The following is a 21,704-nucleotide window of genomic DNA, read 5'->3' as shown; positions in this document are numbered from 1 at the left end:
GATAAACCCCTTTCCCAGTGTACTGCTAGCGAGCTGCCCATCTCTTCCATCTGCAATGCTGCTGAGCTACTTTGGTATGGGAACTTTTTCCTAACATACTTTCCTGGGGTGGCCCTGACCTTTAAATTTGTCCAAGTAAGCCTGCTGCAGCCCTAAGAGCTTTTGTAATTACTGCCTGCTGTTTCCTTCTATACTAGTCGGTAACCATGAGCCTTGTGATGCTCACCTCTGGTTTTTACTACTCCACCAAGGACTGTGTCAATGTGCCAGGAAAAGGCAGCGTTGTCAGCTCTGCAAGCATAAAAATGTACAAGCTATGAGACAAATAAATGTTTTGGTCATTTTTCTTTGCCTTCAGTTTTGGAAGCTTTAAGGTCTGTTCACTTTGTCACAGCTGTCATGAATCCTGATTAAAATGGTGTAGCAGATCAGCTTTAGGCTAATAAACTTCTGCAAGGGTGGCTTTAAACTACAATGAGGTAACACCCTCCATCTGATGCAGTACCTCTGTATGTGAGCTGCTCCCTGTTCTCTGTGGCTTTGGCTCCCTGCTCCATAGGCAGCTCTGCATTTCCCAAGGTGCGTGCTGTAAGGCTGAATGTTTGAAAAGGGAAAACGAATGGAAGGAATATCTTCTGTCTGAGGAGAGTCAGTCTTCACGGAATTCACAGAAGGGAGGAGTAATCAGTGCAAGTTTGGTAACAATCCTGGAGCCTCTCCAGCACATTTTCTGGTAGTCCCTGTGGAGCCTTTCTTGATAAGTATCTTGAATGATACACAAAACTGGCTTGCTCTGAACTTAGACTATGAGCCTGATAGTGAAGAGGCTGCTGATGGAAAGGGTGACTGTACATATGGACTGATGTACTTAGTAATTAAAAATAATCTTTATTATAACTTAAATGTGATAGGAAATATGGTGAGTACAAATGCCACAAAACTAAAAAAAAAAAAAAAAAAGTAGATACAAAAGGACACCTTGAAAGAATTCAACTGATGGGACAGGTGTAATATAAAAACCATAACATGGCTATTTCACCTTCTGCAAAAAGAGTTTATATCCCTCAGTAAACAAGTAAGCATTTTGCACTGTACAAAATGTACTTCTTTAATTAAAGGAAGAATATATATATTTATAAATATACAGATATGTACATTCTTGTAACATTCACAGTTAAAAAAACCAAAACAAATGACCCCTGCCTGCCAAAGTGTCTGGCTCACAAGGTTTCCTCTTGATGTGAACTGTTTGCAATATTTTCTATGCAAATTTGGATACTTCAATTGACATCTAAATAGCATTTCATGCATAATGAACACAGTACAGGAACACTCTTCTGTTAAATTCTATTCATCTCTGTTAACTTAAGGCTTGTAATCAACAGTTTGAAGCACTCGCTTTCAACCTTGCAGTGCAGGGAGGGGAGGTACATTCACTTCCCCCTCTGTTTATTAGTGCCTCCGAGGTGCACTTGAGCTTGTTCTGTTCTTTATATTGAAATCACTCTATAGAAACTATGCTCCTCTAATTAGAATGTACAAAATCCAATCCTGCCTGCAAACATTTTGCAGGACAAAATGGTTTTGGGGACTCGTGCAATTAGCAGTATTCACTCCTTCTTCTCAGAATAAATAAATGCACTTTACCTTTTCATTTAGCTTTCAGAAACCTACATGATTGTTTGATCCCTCTCAGAAATTGCTGGATTAATGATGGTTTGCTGCTGGAGGGCAAGAGAAGGGAATAAAAGACAAGTGGAGGCATTTAGAATGAGTCACCAAAATGACGCCTCCCAGGGTTTACATCACGCTGTTTCTCCAGGCAAAACTTGTAGAACTTTCCCTGTATTTCATTACCAAGACACAACTGAGAAAGCTGAGCAGTGTTTCCTGCCACTGAAGTGTTGCTGGGGACACTGCATGGCAGCAGACACTTCATTTGGGATTCAAGGGAAAATTTCTTTGCATGCCTTTTCAGGTGGCCTCCTGAGTGTCCTTGTTAGATATGGTATCACACGTCTCAAGTTTTCACAACAACTTCAAGGAAGTAAGTGTAATAGGAAAATATATGGAGATGCCAAATTCTAAAAACCTCACAGAAGTCTATTGAGGCTGAATAACTGCAATTACATTACTTGTTTAGAATCAGTCAAGAAAGTATTGTTCCTCAGCATCCAACTGTTCCATCATGAGCTGCAACAAGGAGCCAGTAGGAATCCTTAAGCTGGATTTTAGATTTTGCTTTTGTTAAAGAAGTCTGTAAATGGCTACATTTTGGAACATTCTCATAAAATTCTTTAAAGTCTTCCTTTTGTTCCCACACTGAAGTGCAGCTCCATCCTACTTTAATGCCTGTTAAATATTAGCAGGTTCTTTTCCATCTAAAAAGCTGTGGCAGCTTCAGTTCCACGGCGGCTTCCAACTTTAACAAATTCCCGGGGAAATTTGTCCAGCTGTTCATATGCCAGTCTCCCATCTTCACCTGAATGCAAAATGATAAAGCATAATAATGTATTATGTCATTGCCCTAGAACATTTAAAATACTGGATTTCTCTGCTATTAGAAGGGGTAACTTCTACCCCTTCTTAAACTTTATCTTGTTAGAAGCAATTTCAGAAATTATTTGGAAAAGTTAAACATGCTCTGTATGTTCAAATTACTATTTTTTTGAAATTTCCCATGTAGCTTGCTTGGTTATCTAAAGCCAAACAGAAGCAGATGTGGCTTGTATGACGAGGTGACAGTATCTGCACGCTTGTCCTACTGAATGACCTATTGTGCTTGTCAAGGTCTCAGCTGCTGCTGTGATGTACTTGAGTCAACCTTGGAAAATATAAAGTTTATCCACCTCCCACTTCCTGGCACTTTAAAGAAGTGAGTCTATCCACATCGTTACTTCTGTACTGCTGAAAATGAGGAAGCAGTATGTTTGGTAAATATTATTGTGTCTTTCAAACGCCTTTTCCTTAGCTACTGCCATCTATATGCACTTTCACGAAGATAGCATTGAGCCTAATGGGTTGAACTGGCAATTAGGAACCAAAACTGGCCTCTGTATGTTGTCTAGAAGAATGGCAGAACAATCAGAGTTTTCGAGTGTCCCTGGGCTAGTTGTTTTACAACCTGAGCAATAACATGTCCAACAGCAGACTGAATTCCTGCTGAAGTGTTGAATGGAAGAGAGCATATTTGAAGGATTTGCATAATTAAAATAACACAAGGACACCTCCCCCATGGAGTAGAAATTCATGCCTAGACAAAAGGCCAGAAAAACACAATTTTTCCATGCCACTGAATTACTGATGCCCAGAAACTGTGCAGATTAATTATCAATTATTTCTGTTTCTCAACTTCTCCTTTGCTATCCTTCCTTTTACTACTTCCCCCTCCAGACTCACACAATTCAATTTCTCTCTTTTTGGCTCATTTTCAAAATGAATTATTTTTAAGAATCTGTATTTTCTGGCTTGTTTAAGTCACTCTGTAAAGTTTTGTTTCAATTTACAGTCTCGCATTTACATAGCTCAGGTGTCTCACATGCTGCTCTGTTAAAACATAAAATTAAATACTGCTCTAAACCAGGCAACTCACCAAGGGAGAGCAGGGTTTCAGACGCCACTTTTCTGATCTCTTCATTGTCAGACTGGCAGAGTGTGACCAGCATTTTAATGCTCTCAGTAGCCTGGGAAGTGCAAAGAGAACTGCATTAGCACCACACAGGACACTCTGGGGTTTTTCCACAACCTTGCATGTAAATAGTAACCATCCTCTGCACTGTCCTTCCCACTCCAAGCAAAGGGCTTTGGTGGAGACAGGAGGAATGGGGTTTCCCTGAGGGGAAGCATTTGGAGCAGGTGTATTTTCTGCTGCTGGCATGGACCCTACTCTAACAAGCTGTGATCTCTCCTTTCTGCTACTGCAGGCCACATGCATTAGAGCTCATTTTATCCTGGGAAAGCATTTTCTTATCCTTCTCAGTCAGTAGTTTACACATTAACTTTTTTTTTTTTCCTCTGGGATGTGGAACTGAGTCTCCTGAAGTCAATATAAGAGGGAGGAAAAGATGATATGCAAAAGATAAAACTTTACCAAGGTCACAGAGCCCAGGTGTTTGTGGTTTAGAAGGTTCTAAACCATTCCCTTTATCTGAAAAAGGATGGAGCACAGCAACCCAAAACAAAAACACTACTGCTGTTGTTATTGCAATTTCTCTTTTGTTGTTTGTACCTATCAGATGTCCTTTCTATAAAGCAAAGCCAAGCACCACAATGTATTCCTTGTCTCTTACCTTGAGGTATCTTAGAGCCAAGCAGGCTGCTTTCTGCAGCTGGAGGTTGGGCTGGGTTAGTGCTTCACAGTAATAAATCAAGGCCTGTAAACAGATAAAGAAGAATAGCATTGAAAATGTCTGTGCCTCCATAGAGAAGGGTGGAGCACGGAGGTACTGCTACCCTGTTAAAGGGAGAGCAATTGCAGCCTGCCTCCCTGACAGTGAGCATGTGGGATGGCACAGGGTGGGATAATTCCCTACAGCAGATCCAGGCCAGACCACTAGTCATAGATCAGCAGCCTCAGCTTTTGGGGAGGAGGAGTTCACGTTAAAGTGAGATGCACTGTCTGGCATCTTTGAAGGCCTTTCACCACATATCACCAAAGAGCTCTGAATGGGCCTTGGAGTCTAATATCTCAAGAGGTGGCCCTTGTGATGGTCTCTTTAATGTAGGGATAATAATGAACTCATTGGTATAGACCCCAGGGAGACTTAAAATAATTACTACAATGTCAGCATGAGCTGCTAGACCAGTTTACTGCTTGACCTTAGAAATTAGTAGCTACTACACAGCAGCAAATCTCGGCAGCACTCAGCTGTACAGTGAATTCACCTGCAGCATAAGGCTGCATAATACCCTCACAGAAGCCACTCCTGGCTTCTTGGTCCTTCCTGCAGGCAGTGGACCAGGTATCAGCTACACATGCCTGTTCCAGGAGAAGGCTGTATTTGCCTTGAGATGCTGCCACCAGGAAACTGGGGATGGGAGAAGGATGGTATGAAATACCAAGAGGCTGCAAAAATGGAAGATGGAGTGGGAGGGCAAGCAAAAAGGGGACTGGATTGATAGACAAGAGAAGCAAAGACTTTTCCCTTTGCCTTCCTTCTGCCACTCTTCCTCTTCCAGCTGCCTTTTCTTTTGCTCTTTCCTGACAAAGAACAAGATGGATAGTAGGGAAAGGTCTGCCATGAAATGGCAGGAGCCAATCCCCAATTTCTTCTTTCTCCTCCTTCTCCCCTCTATTTAATTTCTGTGTTTAACCTGGCCCTGCTTGTTGCATTTGGTATCAGAGATAGACTCAAATCTTAGTTCTCATAGCTGAGCTGTGTTTGCCCAAGGCAGTCCATCCCCTTTGGAAATGGTGGGCAATCCCATAGCTGACAGACTCCTTTGGGAAAAAAAAATCTGAGACCTACATCTTTGCGTCTTTGCGTGTTGGTGATGCTGGGGACTGTTACCTTGAAGCCTTTGTCTGAAGCCAAGTCTGAGACAGGGCAGCAGAAATGCTGAAGTGTGGGAGATAGCTGGAGAGCACAGCACTCAGTAAGTATTTGCAGTTTTGATTGGTACCTGTTTAGCGTAATGACAGGTAGAAGCAGACTGGCACAAAGATGGAAACAGACCTGCACATGTGCAGAAAAATTAGACAGGATATCCCTCTGGATCAGTTTAAATCAAGCTTGGATCTGTTATTTTATATGCACAGATATTTGAGGCATACAGGTAGAAAAAAGTCTTGATGACACAGGTCTCTCATGCGACAGGTGATTTTCTGCCACTTACCTTCTCCCTGAAGTGCCTGTTTTCTGCAGTTGCTGTCAGAAGTGATGCCACAGTCTCACTGACTTCATTTTTATTTTCATTGAGAAGTAAAGCCAAAGCTCTTAAAACTTCCTGCTGTGGTGGAAGGTTATTGGAGTTTATTTTGGACACATTTTGCTGCAGTTTTCCGTCTTTCACTGACTGCAGCACCTGAACCACAGATGCTGAAAGTGCAAGAAAAAGGAGGATAAAGGTCCATGTTACTTACTTTATACTCTCAGTACTTTGGGTTGATCCTTTTCTCACTAGCAATCCTTGATTTATATTACACACACTGAGGATATTAAAATATTCCCATCTGAGGAACTGCAGCATGGCAGTGTATCTGCATGGGGAATTGTCTGGGCTTTAAGCTGGGCCAGTTTCTCAGACCTTCTTCAAGTGAGGAGATGAGTAGATGGGCCCAAGTGCAGCACTTAGGTCTACCCAGAGCTAAAGGCACACCTGTCAAATCCCTGCTTTCTGCTGGAAGATGTGAATTCTCACTCTAACAATTGAAACCAAATATCCTGGCTAGTGTATTGACTTTCAGAGCATCTTTGTGAGAGCTTCTCCTGGATAGATTGATGTCTGCCAATAAGAGCTAGGGCTAATATGTTTCAGAGGTGAGTTGAAATGCTATTTTGCTTCCAGGCTTTTGAGCAAGAGCTCCCTCGTATGCCCAAATAAAAAGGAAAACTAGGCAAGGTTCCTCAGATTCCCTCTCAAATAGAGAAGAAAACTCGGCTTGCCAGGGACTGCTGTTCAGCACACTTTGTGCAGCATCTGCTTCTCTCTTTAGCTCTTGGTGGCAGAGCCTGCAAAACCCTGAGGTGCTGTGATCCCTTGGTCCCTGAGAATTTCTCAGCACATCAGAAGGTGTCTCCATAACAGGTGGTGAGAGACCAAGACATTATCCAAGCTGTGGGCACAGAAAACTTCCCAGACCTTGGGCTCAGCCCACCACCATCAGCCATCCCCTGAAAAACAGTGCTTTCCAAAACAGTTTTTTCCCATTTAAATATGGAAATAGTAATGGCTGAGAGTCTATCTGCATCAGCTCCTTTCCCTCGACACGTACAACAGTTCAGGTGCATTCACTCAATAGCCAGGACACTTCTTTGTCTCTTTTGTAAAACCAGCCTCAGGGCTGAGCTGCCTTGTGTTGAGCTCAGAAGGACAGGGAGGTACTCCCTAACCAGCCAGCAGAATTTATATACCCTACCTTCTTTTGCAAGCTGCAGCAAATAGCTTCCAAGGTCATTGACACTGTGGCTGGCAAAGTAGTTGTAATACTGAAAGACAGTAATGGTCTCGGAGGACATGCTGGAGTAGAGGACAGGCTCCGTCCGGTCCAGAATCTGAGACACCAGGATCCTGAAGACTACAGGCAGCCATGGACAAAGGGACAGGTTAGTGAGAGCAAAAGCTGCTGGCAAAATTATGCAGTCCACTTCAACACCGGAAAGAAAGAACCTCATCTTCAAGGCCAGATACTTCCCAACGTTTCTAAACTCAGCTGTGGTTAGGTTAGAAGCTGGACAGGCCTTCTCCCTGTCTGGGTCTCATTGTCAGAGAATATCTTTGTAAGGATGAACCTCTGCCAGTTTACAGATGGCTAGTGCAGCTTCCTGTGCAATCAGTGGAGCATCATTTCTACCTAAACAATATCCTGAATCGTAAACCCCTCTCCACATGCACTGCCTGCTACATCCCCACAGTGCCACTGAGGCAGGATTTGGCTTTGCTATTTTTCATGTTCCTGCACTAGTGTGGCATGCAGAAATCTACTCTGAGGCACTGTCTGTGAGAGCTGTAGCATGGAGCAGGAACGAGAACACTGCTCTATGTCGGCATCGACAGTGCAGGTGGCCACAGCTGGGCAAATCAGCCTCCATCCCCATTCTGTCCAAAGAAGAGCTAGTCAGTATAGCTGCAGTTTGAGGTGTGGTACATCCCATGCAAGATAAGAACCTGTGCACAGACAAACTCACTTGAATGTGGATTAATTTCACCCCAGTGCACTGCAGTGTGATGTGGGAATTATACAGATACACAAAATTAAGTGCAAGGGTTCCTGATTCACTGAATCACTTACAAATCTGTATTTGGGAATTGACTTTCTTTCTGGTTAGCTCATAAACCTTAAAATAGCATTTTCTTTTCTGTTGACCTCACCTTTTTTTTTTTTTTCCTATTATTTGGCGCCAAAACTGTTTGAAGAGTTGTAGCATTAGTTTTCAACTGAGATCTTGGAACTGTGGCCAAACAGATCTCCAAGGGGTTAGAAAACAAAGCTCAGTACACAACTGTTCTCCATTTTGATGGCTGCCACATTTTTTTTTGCAGCAGTTTGTACCTGTTTCTGCAAGTCCTGGACACTCCTCATTCACAGTGGTGGCAAAATTGATATCCAACTGCTTCATCATCTTGTCTGCAGAGGTGTGATACACTCCTGAAGGGCCAGTACATTTCATCCAGAAAGCCAGCAGTGACAGCTTCTTGTGGAACTCTGGAATTGCTGGGGAAGACAAAATGAATGATGAAACAAAACCATGCTGGAAGCATCAGCTTTGAAAAGAAGGTAAGAATGGGTCTCAGGGGGACCTAGCAAACATCTCACCCTATCCCGTTTGCTGGGTCTCCTTGAGCCACTACCTTCACAGAACATGACAACGTGCTCACCCCAGGTTTGTAACATGTTTTTTTCTGTTTCCCATGGTAATGTGAGAAAATTTGCTCCTGATCCAGTTCTTGGCATTGATGTTTCTTCCTTTTAAATAGCACAAAATACTAAGGGAACACCACAAATGGTCTGCGCAAGTTTGGTCCCTGTCCTAGCACTACACTTTGGCTTCAAGTAAGTCACTCAGTTTTTTTGCCTCAACTTTCTGATATAGTAAATACACCTTGTAGTATTTACCTATCCTGCCAGTGTGTACATGAGGGTAACTATGTGTTTGTCAAACTCTTCCAAGTATTAAAGCAGATACAGAAAGAAAAATAACTAAGAAGTTCTCCATAGAGATGACTAAAAATGAAATGTTCAAGAAGTTGTATTATGCCTCTGATATTGTAATGCAAATCCTGCCTTTCCTCAGGAAAGAAAGGTGGAAGGATAATTTGGGTTTTCAGAGGTAGAAGTATCCCCACCCCATGACACCAATGACACCTGTCCATCTTCTGCACATCAAGCTGTGTAAGAAGTCCTTTCTCTTCTCACTTACATATTTTCTGGATACCAGTGCTGAGGACAGATGTAGGTGACACCTGCCTTGACTGCTGCACCTCCTGGTGACCCTGAGCCAGCCCTTACTGCAGTGGCCTCTCCTGCACTGCTGGTGAGCTCTGCACGGTGATTATTTCAGTAGACACACATCTCCAGGCAAATCCTTGTCAGAAGGAAAGCTGTTTCTTACCATCAGTAAGAGAGGTGATGTTTCCCAAGTTCTCAGTGCTGATCTCCGCAATATTCTCCATCACGAGGATCTGCCTGGACAGCTTATCCAGGAGGTCTCTTGTCACAAACGGTGTTTTACTGGAGAACACAATTTGCTGGTGAAGACAAATGGGAAGAGACAAAAAGGAGTCACTGAACCAAACAGAAACCCAGCCTCAGACAAAAAAAAAAAAAAAAAAAAAGAACTCCAAAACACCTGAAGTGCAATGACAAATTCATTGCCTCGAACCACAGGATCTCCTTAACTTAAAGAATTTTTTGTTGTTGGGATATTTTTTGGTCCTAGTTGATAAGCATCATTGCTTGTACCTTCAATATCTACATCCATATCCCGACACCTGAGTATCCAAGTAGCCATTTGCATAACTAATTTCTGATTTACACACTCCACAAAGCTAAAGAAACCCATCACAAGACTTAAAGCCAGGCAAGAATATTAGTCTGGTTTTCACACAACATGGGCTGTAGACTTTCAGGACAACCCTGCATAGAGGAAGACCACATGTTGCTCTTTCTCCACTCCATTTCAGCTTTGATCAATTACTTTGGTGCCTTTATTAATTTTATTAATTAATGAATCCTTGCTAATACTCCCTACTGCTGATATCTGTATCTTCTTCAGCAGTCTACATAAATAATGTTCATATCAAATCTGCTTTGTGTGTGGATGTTCAAGTTCACCTTGCTCAGCTGCATATTTACTGTATACTCTTGTATTGAAACCAAAAGAATTCCCTTTTTCTCATAGTTGTGAGTCAGCAGAGTTTCCAGCTCAGCACTAAGGGTGCTGGAATCAGGCTCACGTTCTATTGCTTCAATGAGCCTTTGGGAAAATAAAGCTAATTATATCTAAGATGGAAGAGTAAAATAATTGTGAAGAGGAAGTTGCAGCATGTTTTGATTTGTCAGGAAAGCCCTGATGACCTCCTTTACTAGATGTTTAAATTCACATTTGCTGTGCATGGGCTCTGAAAAAAAACTACAGAAAAAACCTTCTAGTTGTGAGCATGAACTGACAATTTTGATGCCCCAGGGGGGCTGTCTCATGCTGCCTTCACTATGCCTGTTGCAGACAGAATCTCTCTGCCTCTTGTGCAAAAAATTCATCTCTGCTCTTGAATCTGCAGGCTCACCTGGGGCTCAGTTAAACAGTGGAGACAGGGTTCCTGTTTTACCTCTGAAGACACAGGCTGCTTTAACTGGGAACTAACTCTACTGAGGACCTCCCAGCAAAGCCGGCAGGAGTTTGTAACCCAGAGCAGGGGATGCCCCTGTGTCCCACTGCGCTGCCCCTCAGCTCTCCTGGGCAGCTCATGCCAAGTATCCCATAGTTCCATGTCAGGTCTGCTCCGAAACGGGCCAGGATGGAAACGATGGAGGCACCTCTGGCTGGAGTCAGGGTGTCACCATCCAACTCCAGCATGGTGTCTGTCCCAGCCCTGTGCTCCCAGTGCCTCACAGGAGCAGTGCTGACCTTGCCAGCCTGCTTGTACTCATGCTGCAGGCTTGTACTCATGCAGGAATGATTTTAAAATAAATGCCCCAGCTGAGGCTGGGCTGGTACCTGAATGAGCTGGGTGCAATACTGCAAGTGCTTAACTATGGTTATATCGAGGCTGTCGTTGCCTGTGGTCAGGGGCAGAGGGCTGCCAGCCACGCTGGTGCCCACACCCGTGTCCTCGGTGAGAGCTTCGCTCAGGTGGCCTCTGGCTTCTGGGTGTTCCGTCCTGTAACTGGGGAGGAGGGAGGGAGGAGGAGGTCAGTGTAGGGCCGGCAGCTGCCACAGCAGACACACACCCACACCCACACACCCACTCACACACAAGGGGATGAGCAAAGAGCACGGCAGAAGAGCTGAAAGCGCACAGAAACCTGGTGATGGGCACATCATATCACAAAGGAGCAGGGCTGCCCTCTCTGGGTACAGGAGGGACATGCCCATCTAGAGGACAGACCTGTCCCCTGACTGGCCTGTCTTGAGTGATGTGATGCCCTCAACAGCAAGGTTTGTCATGGTTACTCCCCTTGGTGGTGACAGCTTTCTCCCATCTGTGATGAATCACCTGCCCAGTCACTCTGGATTAAGAACCTTGACAATTTGTTCCTCCCCAAGCACTGAGCTGCTAAGAACAGCTCTGTGCTTTCAGAGTCCTCCTGCTGTCAAATTTAAGGCTCATTGCAGAAGGAAAGGAAAACCACTGCTGAAGTAAGAGACATGATGTTTTCATATGCTGTTTTAGACACAATGTGTACAGCTTACTTTGCCAATTGTTTCTGCAAGAGTGTAGAGCTAGTCTTACTGTCTTTATTATTTCCAACATTGTCTTGCTGCACAAATGAACCTCCCTGTGTTTAAATGCAAAGCCTGAGGTCAGTCCCCAGATGGCAAGTGTGTTTGGCTGCAAGTTCAGAAGTTTCAACACTTGCAATCTTTACACTGAGTCACACACTTATGCATCTAAAAATGGAAGTGGGAATCTGCACTGTCTGGGGATGAGCCAGAGGGGGGAAAAAAAGCAATTTTAATTTGTATTTTAACTGGTTGAAGCTAGATCCTTAAATCAGCACAGACTGGACTGAGGTCAGAGTGCCAGTTTAGCAAGCAACACAATTTCCCAATTTTTTTTTCCCACCAAGTCTTATTCCGGAATGAGGACATGAGGTGATGGGAACTGCACAGTGGTTGCTCGTTGCACTCAAATTGCTTTAAGCAAGCTATGAGTAGTATAGCTCCCTGGTTGGAAAGCACGGGCAGGGAGGGAACTGTGTTCCTTTCTTTTTTTCCAGCTCTAGTGCCGCTTACGTGCCTGCTGGGCATCGTGTCAGCTCAAAGGAGGCAAACATGCTTTTAAGATCTAATGATTGAAGCACAGCATCTTAAAGTCACACAACAATGGCAGGCCACGGCACAACACCACAGCTTTTTTGTTTTCTGTTTTGGTGTTTTTTGTTTTTTTTTTTTTTTCTCAGAAAGACCAAAAGTGATGAAAGAAGGGCAGGTAACACGCAGGGCCATGAACAGAGTACCAGTCACCACTCTTACATTCCAAAGGCAACCTACATCATGCTGCTTAAATCTGGCCCTGTGTTATTGTTACTGACAAGCTTAATCCACTGCAAAGACTCATTCGGCTAGAGAGAAAAGACAAAGGGAGGGGGGAAAAACCACAGAGGAGTTAGTAATTACATCCAAGGAAAGCCAGGTCCAAACCTATGTCAAGGAAGAGGCTCTGCCAGTATTGATGCCAGCCTAATTCAATTTACCCTTCTTTGGAGGACAGATTGCATATATTTGAACAGAGGAAAAAAAATGGTCCTGGAAACTAAAGATTTTGTATGCAGCAGCCATGGGGAGCCCTCTGACCCTAAAACTTATCAAGGATTAGTCAGTCTTCCTTGAATAAATTGTGCACCAGGATCCCCTGTTAGTGACAAAGAACCAGGGTGTCAGTTTGGCGTAAGCACAGCTGGCAGGTACTACAAACTTACCTATTCTTCTCAATCTCAGTATCTGAAAATACTGAGTCTGCACCTCCTCCACCATTACAAACCTCCACACCACCACCATCCTCATCATCAAAGTCAGAGGTGTTCAGGAAATCAAAGCTTTCTAAAGCACTTTCAACTGTTAGACTTAAACTGGAGGACCTGCTTCGGCTTACTGCTGGCTTGCACTGCAAAGGCAGAACGAACCAATGAAAACCCCAGATATTAGCTGCTACAAGAAAGATAAGAAAAAAATGATAAAGCTTAAAACTTCAAATTCTTCAATTTATTTTTAAAACTTCATTTTATTGGGTGTTTCATTTCAAGCCTTCATATTCATAGCATATACAATCAAAGCCTGGGGAAAGCCTTTCATTCCTGCTCCCCTCCTCATGCTACCCACTCTCTTCCCCAAAGGAAAACCCTCAAAGACAAAATTCAACACGTTTTATAGAAATGAGAGGTACTTCTTGAATCCAAGTTTTGCAGCTCTCGGCATTTTCCAAAAGGAATGATGGGAATTAATGCAATGGAAGTTGAAAGGGGAAGGCACATTCCTTAATTGCTGTTCTAGCTACAAAAGCCAATTTATACATATCCAATGGCACTACCTGATTTATTCCAGACGTAACTCTAACAGACCTTAGCCAGGAATGAATTTTATCCCATAGCTGCACATTTATTAGTGGAATGAGAGGAGTTTTGTGTGGCCTTTGAAGCCAAATGGATTATCAAGGAAAAGCCAATAAGGCATCAGATTCCTAGGTGACAGAGAAAGGCAGTATTGTAACTCAGAAATTAACAGTGCTAGAGAGAGGGGGGACACCATCCCCACCTCACTGCAGGAAAGAAATGCAAAGGAAACCTTGCTGTTGCTGTAGGAAGTATGAAATACTCTGGCCCCATGTGGCAATTCATCCACATGTGCCCAGAGAATTGCTTCCAGGGTCATTCTGAAGGATCAGATGTAACTTGAGGGATCATCTCCATTGGTTGGTGCAATGACTTCAACATCTTTCACACCATGTGATTGATTATTTGATCAGAAACAGTCATGAGCCACTGGTGCCATTACACAGGCCACATCCTCCAGTCCCAAGCAGGAGCCATGACTTTGTCTCAGCTCAAAGAAAAATGCATTGGCCTCTGAGGAGTTCAGATCCAGCACCACTGCTCTAGAGCTGAAGGGAGTTGGAGTTCTGTTTGTAATTGATTTGCACACATTACTAATTGATTTGCACACATTACTAATGGTCATACATTTGCATTTAGGATGTTTGAGTCCTTAAACTGACTGTACAGTCAATAGCTGATCAAACACACTTCCCAACACATCTGTGACAAGGATGAACTGTGTCCTGCTTCTTGTGCAGCACCAATGGTTTCAGCTTCCATTTCCTTCAGGGCTTGGTAGTGCAGCTTCTTCAAGCAAGCACAAACAGCAACATGTGGGCCATTTTCTCTGCTCATCTAATATGGCCAAGAGAGATTTCTTCAGCCACAGCTGGATTCCAGCTCAACCGTTCTGCATGAGGAGCCCATGCAGCCCTTTTCTGCATGGTTGCTGGTGATGCTGAGTGCCAGTATGTGAACTGATCAATAGGTGACATCCAGACTTCAACAGATCTGAAGAGGTGTCCATCTCAAGTGTGCAGGAATCCTGTCTGCACACATCCATCCTCTCTGCCCCCATCCCATGTCTGTCTGTTTGTAACTTCTGATCAAAGCAGCCTAAATAAACAGTCTCCATTGTCTCTCTGCCCTTTGGATAGTTGACCTCTTGTACTAAGTTAGAAAATAATAGTAATGATACCTTTGCCTGTTTGAACCCCTCTAGGAATAAATAATGCAAGGAATGGGGGCTGCAGGCTGTCAAAAAAAGCACTTAACTTGGGAAAGTACCATGCAATGGAAACAAGGAGGTTAACAAAGTTTCTTTGTAAAAATATAATGCAGAAGAATAAATTATTCCCTGCTTCCTCCTCAGCCATGTTTTTGAATTATGAGGCTTAAATGACTAGCAGACCAACTTGCATATGAATATGAAGCATTTGAAATGATTATTTCCCATATAATACTGTTTGCAGAGTAACGTGTCATGAGTTGTTATTCATGGGGGAGATACGAGTAACAGCGACCCACAGTAAACATATTAACAATACACATGCAAACCCCTTTTCTTCTGATTTTTAACATTATTCTCTTGATCTTGATGTAATGACAGGATGTCTCTCATTATGAAAATGGATGAGGGAAAAAGGAAAAGATCATGCCTAGGTGACATGGGGACAGCAACCTTCAGTGACACTTGTGCTTCTAAATCCCTTTGGCAATTTAGAAAATTCAGCTTCTATGGCTACATGGCCTGATCCTCAGCTAGTGTAGTTTTGCACAGCTCCACAGAGTTCAGGGGTAGCATTCTAAAGTACACCCACTGAGGATGTGACTCATAGATTTCAAAGGCAGAAGTTTGGCTATATTTGATCCCCAGTATGGCACAAGCAATGGGTTCACAAGAGGTGATTCACAATGGTTCACAAAGCATTCAGAGAAGGGTGTAATTTAATTACCCTTTTGTCATAGCACCTTTTTTTCTTTCCCCCAGGTTTTGATAAAAGATCTGTTGCTTGAAGACACAAGGCTATGATAAGCACATTGCTGACAAAAGTTTAAAAATGCAACATTATCAAAGGATGCTCCAAGCAGGAGCAAATCTACTGCTACCAGGGAAGTTTACTATTCTCCAGAAAGCCTACTTTGATGTTTGAGAGGCAGGCAAGGCCATTCTACCTGCTCAGATTTTCTTTAGGGTAGCATTTTCTGAAAATGTACTCACTTTTAGGATGTCATCTAGATGCATCACTTCTTGATCCAGGTCCTGAAACTCTTTATACTGCTCTTTATGTGGCTCAAGAGCTAAGAGAAGCCCTTGCAAGGCTTCCTCAATGCTTCCATCGAGATAAGACTTATATCCTTCTGATTCCCCACTAATGGATCCCTCACACGGCAGCCTCTCTGGGGTCAGGGGTGTCTCTGCTGATGTAAGCCTTTTGACCAGCTGCTTCGTGATGTTGCCCTCATAGGTGTCCAGCTCCACAGGCTTGAGTTCTGAACCTTCATCCGTGTCCTGCAGGAGAGACACCGGGACACTTGTTTCTACAAAGACACGATCGCTCCCAGCATCAGAGATCTTTTGGCAAACTTCAGGAGCTGCCCTTGGGGTGTTCTTGCTCTCGGCCACCACTCCCTCTCCGTGGGACGGCAGGTCCTTTGGCTCAGCAACAGAGTCTCTGCGGGAGTCGCTGCTGCTACAGTCTAGGCTTGAGCTCTGGGAGGACTCCAGGGCTCGGTGCTGGGCGGGGGTCGCAGTGATGTCAGGGCTGGAGCTGACATGAGCAGACGAGGACTCTGCTGAGTTGGCAGGGGGCACGGCGTCTTCATAAGGCAGGTCACCAAAAGTGAAGGAGAGAGGCCGCTTCTCAGTGGCCGCTGTCCCATTTTCAAAGACATCATCTGGCAAATTTGACTGAAAAGATAACAGGGAGAAAATGTTTTTCATGCAGCATTGGAAAGAGGAAAAAAATAACAGCATGTGCCCAGGAAAGAAAAAGGCAAGGAAAAAGATTAAAGAAACATTCAAGACTTGAGAGATGGAAGAAATATTTCAAATCAAACTTCTGCCTTCATCTGGCACAGCTCCTCAATTTCACCATGAAAACTTCTGGAAAACCTGGGCTCAGCATGTCTCTGCTAAATAGAGAGCTCTAGGAAATGATCTCCAGAGAGAGTCATGAACTCTGCTCACCCTACCATGTTCTCATGCTCACCCTACCCTGTTCTCTCAAACAGTATTTCCAGTGCACTGCTCTAGTTCCTGTACCATGGCTCTTTTTAATGAATTGTACATAATGCATTTGTCTGCATTTTCCTAGTCATTATAGACCTCTGTTCTACTTATTTTCTGACTTCTAAAGTAGTAATCCATAAAATGTAACACAGTTTGCTCCAAAAGTTTTTCTAGTGGTTAAGTGGTGATAGTATTGTGCTATTTCTTATCCAATGTCCGGCATGTGGCATGGATGTCTGTAGCAATTGTTAACCTAGAGTTATATCCTGTCCAACATGAGTTTCTGCTGAAATTAGTCAGCAAATTGGTGGTGTATTGAGCAGGACATTGATCATTTAAGAAGCAAAACCAGCCTATGCAGACTCCAGACTTATCAGGGCAGATATATATATGAATATGTTCATCTCTGACTGACATATGGGGAAAAATCACTATAGGAGTCACAGCCTGCCTATCTAACCTACAGACCTTGCTTTGTTATGTGGCCAGTTCACGGAAATGCATGGCACAGATGGAAGGCAACTACTATTTTGCTGACAATTTGCTGGAAAGAACTGTAGGCAACTGTAGAACATGTTGTTAAGCTTAAGGTTTAAGCGTCCAAAACTTGAAATTTTTTTTCTAGTATTATTAGCAGCTTTTTCTCCCTAAGCATAATCATAGTCAAAGGTTTATTTCTTCTCTCCCTTGACATGGGTATGCTTTTAGCTTCTGAAAGTCATGTTACTAGGCAAATGTAGAGCGTCAATCAGTGTAGCAGGTGATTTTTTAAGAACACTGTTGGCTTGTACTCCTGCCCTGCTCTCTGCCCACAGATAGTTGACTTCTGATCATTATCTCTGTGGAAACCAAGAGGAATTTTGATTTAATGTGAGCCGCATGGGCTCACAGTTATGTCCTGCCCTCTAATCAGTCAGCAAAATGAGCGAGTTGCAACAGAGAGCAACACATGAAAAGCATGCGTGGGAATGGAAATGCCACACAGGAACTGAAAAAATCCTTCACCAAACAAAAACCAAGACTCACATATAGCTCTAGCCCTGCTTTTGGGCTTAGCCTGAGCGATGGCAGGTCACTAAAAGAGCGACTGCGACGAAGCTTGTCAAAGAAAGTGTCTTGAAGAGCATCTAAGATTGTCAACTTTGGCCTGTCTTGTAGGGGATGCAGCCATTTCTTCAACAGTTGAAGCAAAGAGGGTGTGAGGAAGGGCAAGTTAAACGAATGCTTTGTAGCAGAGCACTAAATTACAAGCATGGGATGCAGCACTTGTAAAGTTAATCTCTGTACAGATGGCCTGATTAAGCATTCAGAATTCGATTCATGCAAAATGTAGGAACACCCTGTGAATATCTTCAGCACAGGGGTAAATTTTATCACAGGATACTTAAAAATACTTGTGCTATAATGGTTGTTTAACTACTGTTGCAATATGAAAACACATTTTTTAAAGATTATTCAAGCATCACAGCAGTCAGGCAGGAAGGATAGGTATGCATTAATTGGCCACATAGTTTCAAAGATGCCAGGATCATAGTCACCTTCTTTTAGGATTAGCAGCTAGGAATGCACTTGCTTTATAAGTATTTGTAAGGGTAACCTGCTGGAACCAGGGGGAAAAAAGCTTAGACATGTAAAGCAATGAAACATTTGCAGTGTTTGAACTGCTTTAAGGTTTCTCATTACATAAACACAAAGCCAAACAGAGCTTACAAAGAATGAGTGGTCCTTGAATGTTGGTGTTTCAGGAGTGCCTTGGCTGTACATGGACATTCTCCTCTGGAGAGCAGATGCCTTGCTCACATTTCCTGTGGATGGGGTCAAGTCTTCAACATCAAAGGGACTATGGATACACAAGCAAGAGGGGAGAAAATAAAAGGTTGTTAGGCTGAGCAAGAGGGACTTTCAGGTCCATAGAAAGCATTTTTGAAAGGGCGGTTTATTAGCACATCAAAACCCAGAGGTAGCAAGTTTTTAAACTGAAGCATTTAAAGGAAATGTTGTTAATTAGACAGCAGTCTCAGAAGTGTGGTTTTCGGTTCTGATAAAAGTGTTCCCTCAGAAATCATTTATGCAGTGTAGTCTGATGTTATTCTTCTCACGTGAAAAGTATTCTTGCATTTGAGTTGCCAAGTGTCACACATACTAATGAGAAAGGTGCTCAACTATTAATAGAGCTGTTGCATTATGAAAGAAACCAGGAGCTGTTATTGCTGGCTTCATGTTTTTATTGCATTACAAGAAACAGCACACATGATTGTAAAAAGTTAAATGCATCAGTGCTTCTTCAGAAATGACATTTACTTGTTTCATAAAAATGCAGTGAGAATTGGGTTTGTACCCTAAGGCTACCAGCTCACCTATGCTGACCAACGTGAACAGAAAACACCAAAAGATTTCCCATCACTCTTATGGTGTATGAAGCCCTTAAAAGCCAGCTTTTCAAGATGGGCCAGCTACTGAACTTTGTTATGCTAGTGTAAATCCATAAAATTATTTTTAAAAAATATTATGCATATATAAAAACATACATTATATATATAAAAATATATATATACACATATATATATATGAGCACTCAGTTATATCCCATTTTTAAGCTTTGAAATAAGCTTAAGGCAATTCTGAGATTATCATCACTAAGCAGTTCCCATACCTTGTAATGTCAGTACATACCAAACTTAAATTAACAGCTGAAACTAGGCACAACCCTCTTTACCACAGGAAAAGTAGGCAAACTGTGGCTGACCATGAACTGTTTCTCATATACCAAACTTGGGCCACAGTTCCTTTACAATCTTCCTCAGCAGGGAAAAATATGGAGAGAACAACCCACACGGATGAATCATTTTTCTTTGGTTGAGTTTTACAGCTGATTGATTGTTGATTGATTGATTGATTGATTGATTGATTGACTGATTGACCAACAAGTTCTACTTACTACCAGGTGATCTCAAGGTTCAGCTTTACTGTGCCAAGGTCATTAATGTCTACTGCAACCACCTGAGGCCGAGCTGCAAACAGGTCTTTTGTCTCACAGGTTACGCTTCCCACAAGGATATGAGTAGCAAGCCCTTTAACTTCTGTGACCTGTAAGAGACAAGAATAGGATATTTAGCACCACAAAAGGCATTGCAATACTTAGCCCCAAGATAATAGTTTTGATTGTCTGGCCTGGCCCCCTTGCCAAAAAGCTTCTAAGATATGATTGTCTGTTGCAAGGAAAAATGTGGGGTTTGGTGGTGGTTTTGTTTTGTTTTTTTTAGGAAATGCATAGTTGCATATGGTCACGATTCCATGTTTTCTTTATGTTTTTTACAGGAGTCAGAAGAGGACTGGCTCAGACCAAGAGGCTCTCTAGTCTTGTATTTGATTTTCTGCACTAATGACAACCAGAGCCCAAGGGAAGAGTGAGAACAGGGAGTCCATAGAGTGTCCCAGCAGTTGACAAATTCCTGACTGGGGATCTCCCGATGTAACTTGCCTAATTGATAATTCCCAAAAGCGCTCTCTTCCAGGTATTTCTCTCTTGTAATTCTGAAGCCATGTAATAGTTTGCACCAAGGATGGCATTTGGTGAGGACTTCCACAGATCGACTGTTGAGGAACCACCTCTATGAATGTTGTTACTCATATTTAGAGATATATTTGCCTGGGAATTCAGAGTGACAGTTCTATATGCAGCTCCTACACAAACCAGCCTTTGGCTGTTTGCTTGAAAGTCAGTTCTTGAGCCTTTTATGTGAAAGTGTTTGGACAGAGTCCAAAAAGGGAACAGAATATACACATTAACCTTAATAATACTGGGATTCTTGTGTACTATAAAAAGGGGTTCTCTCCTAACTTTCCACCTTAAACCTGTGTGTTAGATTGAGGAGAGTGACTCACCATGTGTCACAACTTGCCTTTCATTGAAAACCTACTGTCTCATGCATCTGGGATTATTTTGATTGTGGGTTTTGTAATCACCTGCATTTTTTTTCATAAAGTCTTTGCAGTGTCTAAGTGGGCCATTTCCCCTAAGACTTTCAAAACATTCTTCTGTTTAAGCTTCCTAATCAGGGACATCTGGAATGGTTTCTAGTACCAATTTCTAGACAGAGGTCAGAGAATAGGTATCTTTAGGTTGAAGGCTTGTTGGAAAGAAAGCATATGGACTTCCAGCCAGGAGAAAACTGTGTGGGGATGCTAGGGGCAATGGAGAAAAGGAATAGTGATGGAAAGACTCCAGTTTGGGAAGAAAATCTCTCCCACAGCTCTCACAAACTGATTAGTCTTGTGGTATCTAAACTGGACCATATTACAGCACTTTAGTAGGTGTGTCAGAAATACTAATTATGGCTCATTTCTAAAGAATTTAATGATCTGCTTCTGTGTTTTTGCTGATGGTGCATGAGAAGGCAGGTTCTTGACTCCTGCCTTGCTTGCAGGCAAAGGAGTCAGCATGCATACCTTAATGGAGATCAGTCCAACAATGAGAGGGAGGAAAACCATCTCTTCTCCATCCCAGCTTTGCTTGCCATTCACTTCTATCTTGCCTTTTAGTTTCCAGCGCTGACGACCGTAACGCATGAAAATCTAAAAAAAAAAAAATCTTTATCTTCTTGAGAAATCTGCTTTCACGATGCACAAATATCAGAAACAGAACTGGGCAAAGGGTCTGAGACAAAGGTTGGAAGAGTTAGGTGGCGTAGGTGCTGCCCTTCCACTTCCCATCGAGTCAGAAGGAAAAATCTACTGGAGGATCTCTATCTCTCAGCTCTCCTAATTGCTCCTTTTGGTAGTGGATCCCTCACCCAAGTTTTTAATTTCATGTATCTTGATGACTCATAAAAAAGCTGCAAGGCATTTAACTCCATTTACAGGGAAAGTGGCAGGGCAAGAGAGATTTGGGAGGGCAGGATGAAAGCACCTGTGGTCTATCCTAACATCTACAACTTGCTGGATCTTTTGCCTTTCCAGGCAGGTGAGCTTTCAGCCATTCCCCATCAGAGACCTCCCCAGCTGTGAGGTTTTGGCTGTCTGATGACGGAAATGAACGACATCCATAGTGCAGTAACC

The 21,704-nt window shown here is 42.8% G+C and overlaps 1 protein-coding gene across 1 annotated transcript in view; it reads right to left on the bottom strand.

Moving 5' to 3' along the window:
* Positions 1-865: 865 nt before the first annotated feature.
* The window catches only part of RIPOR2 (RHO family interacting cell polarization regulator 2), a 66,777-nt gene continuing 45,938 nt past the window's right edge, over positions 866-21,704 (bottom strand). The window contains exons 10-22 of the mRNA XM_053987145.1: positions 21,096-21,221; positions 19,585-19,733; positions 18,357-18,486; positions 15,636-16,325; positions 12,803-12,987; positions 10,878-11,046; positions 9,273-9,408; positions 8,213-8,374; positions 7,079-7,237; positions 5,836-6,038; positions 4,290-4,373; positions 3,593-3,683; positions 866-2,482 (exon numbers count right to left, since the gene is read on the bottom strand). Of these exons, the coding sequence (XP_053843120.1) occupies positions 2,382-2,482; positions 3,593-3,683; positions 4,290-4,373; positions 5,836-6,038; positions 7,079-7,237; positions 8,213-8,374; positions 9,273-9,408; positions 10,878-11,046; positions 12,803-12,987; positions 15,636-16,325; positions 18,357-18,486; positions 19,585-19,733; positions 21,096-21,221 (2,385 nt within the window). The 3' untranslated portion in view covers positions 866-2,381. The remainder of the gene's footprint in view (positions 2,483-3,592; positions 3,684-4,289; positions 4,374-5,835; positions 6,039-7,078; positions 7,238-8,212; positions 8,375-9,272; positions 9,409-10,877; positions 11,047-12,802; positions 12,988-15,635; positions 16,326-18,356; positions 18,487-19,584; positions 19,734-21,095; positions 21,222-21,704) is intronic.

This window comes from Vidua macroura, chromosome 1 (assembly GCF_024509145.1).
Source record: "Vidua macroura isolate BioBank_ID:100142 chromosome 1, ASM2450914v1, whole genome shotgun sequence".
Classification (NCBI taxonomy): domain Eukaryota; kingdom Metazoa; phylum Chordata; class Aves; order Passeriformes; family Viduidae; genus Vidua; species Vidua macroura.
Note: the sequence above shows the minus strand (reverse complement) of the source record. Positions and strands in the feature narration are given on the sequence as shown.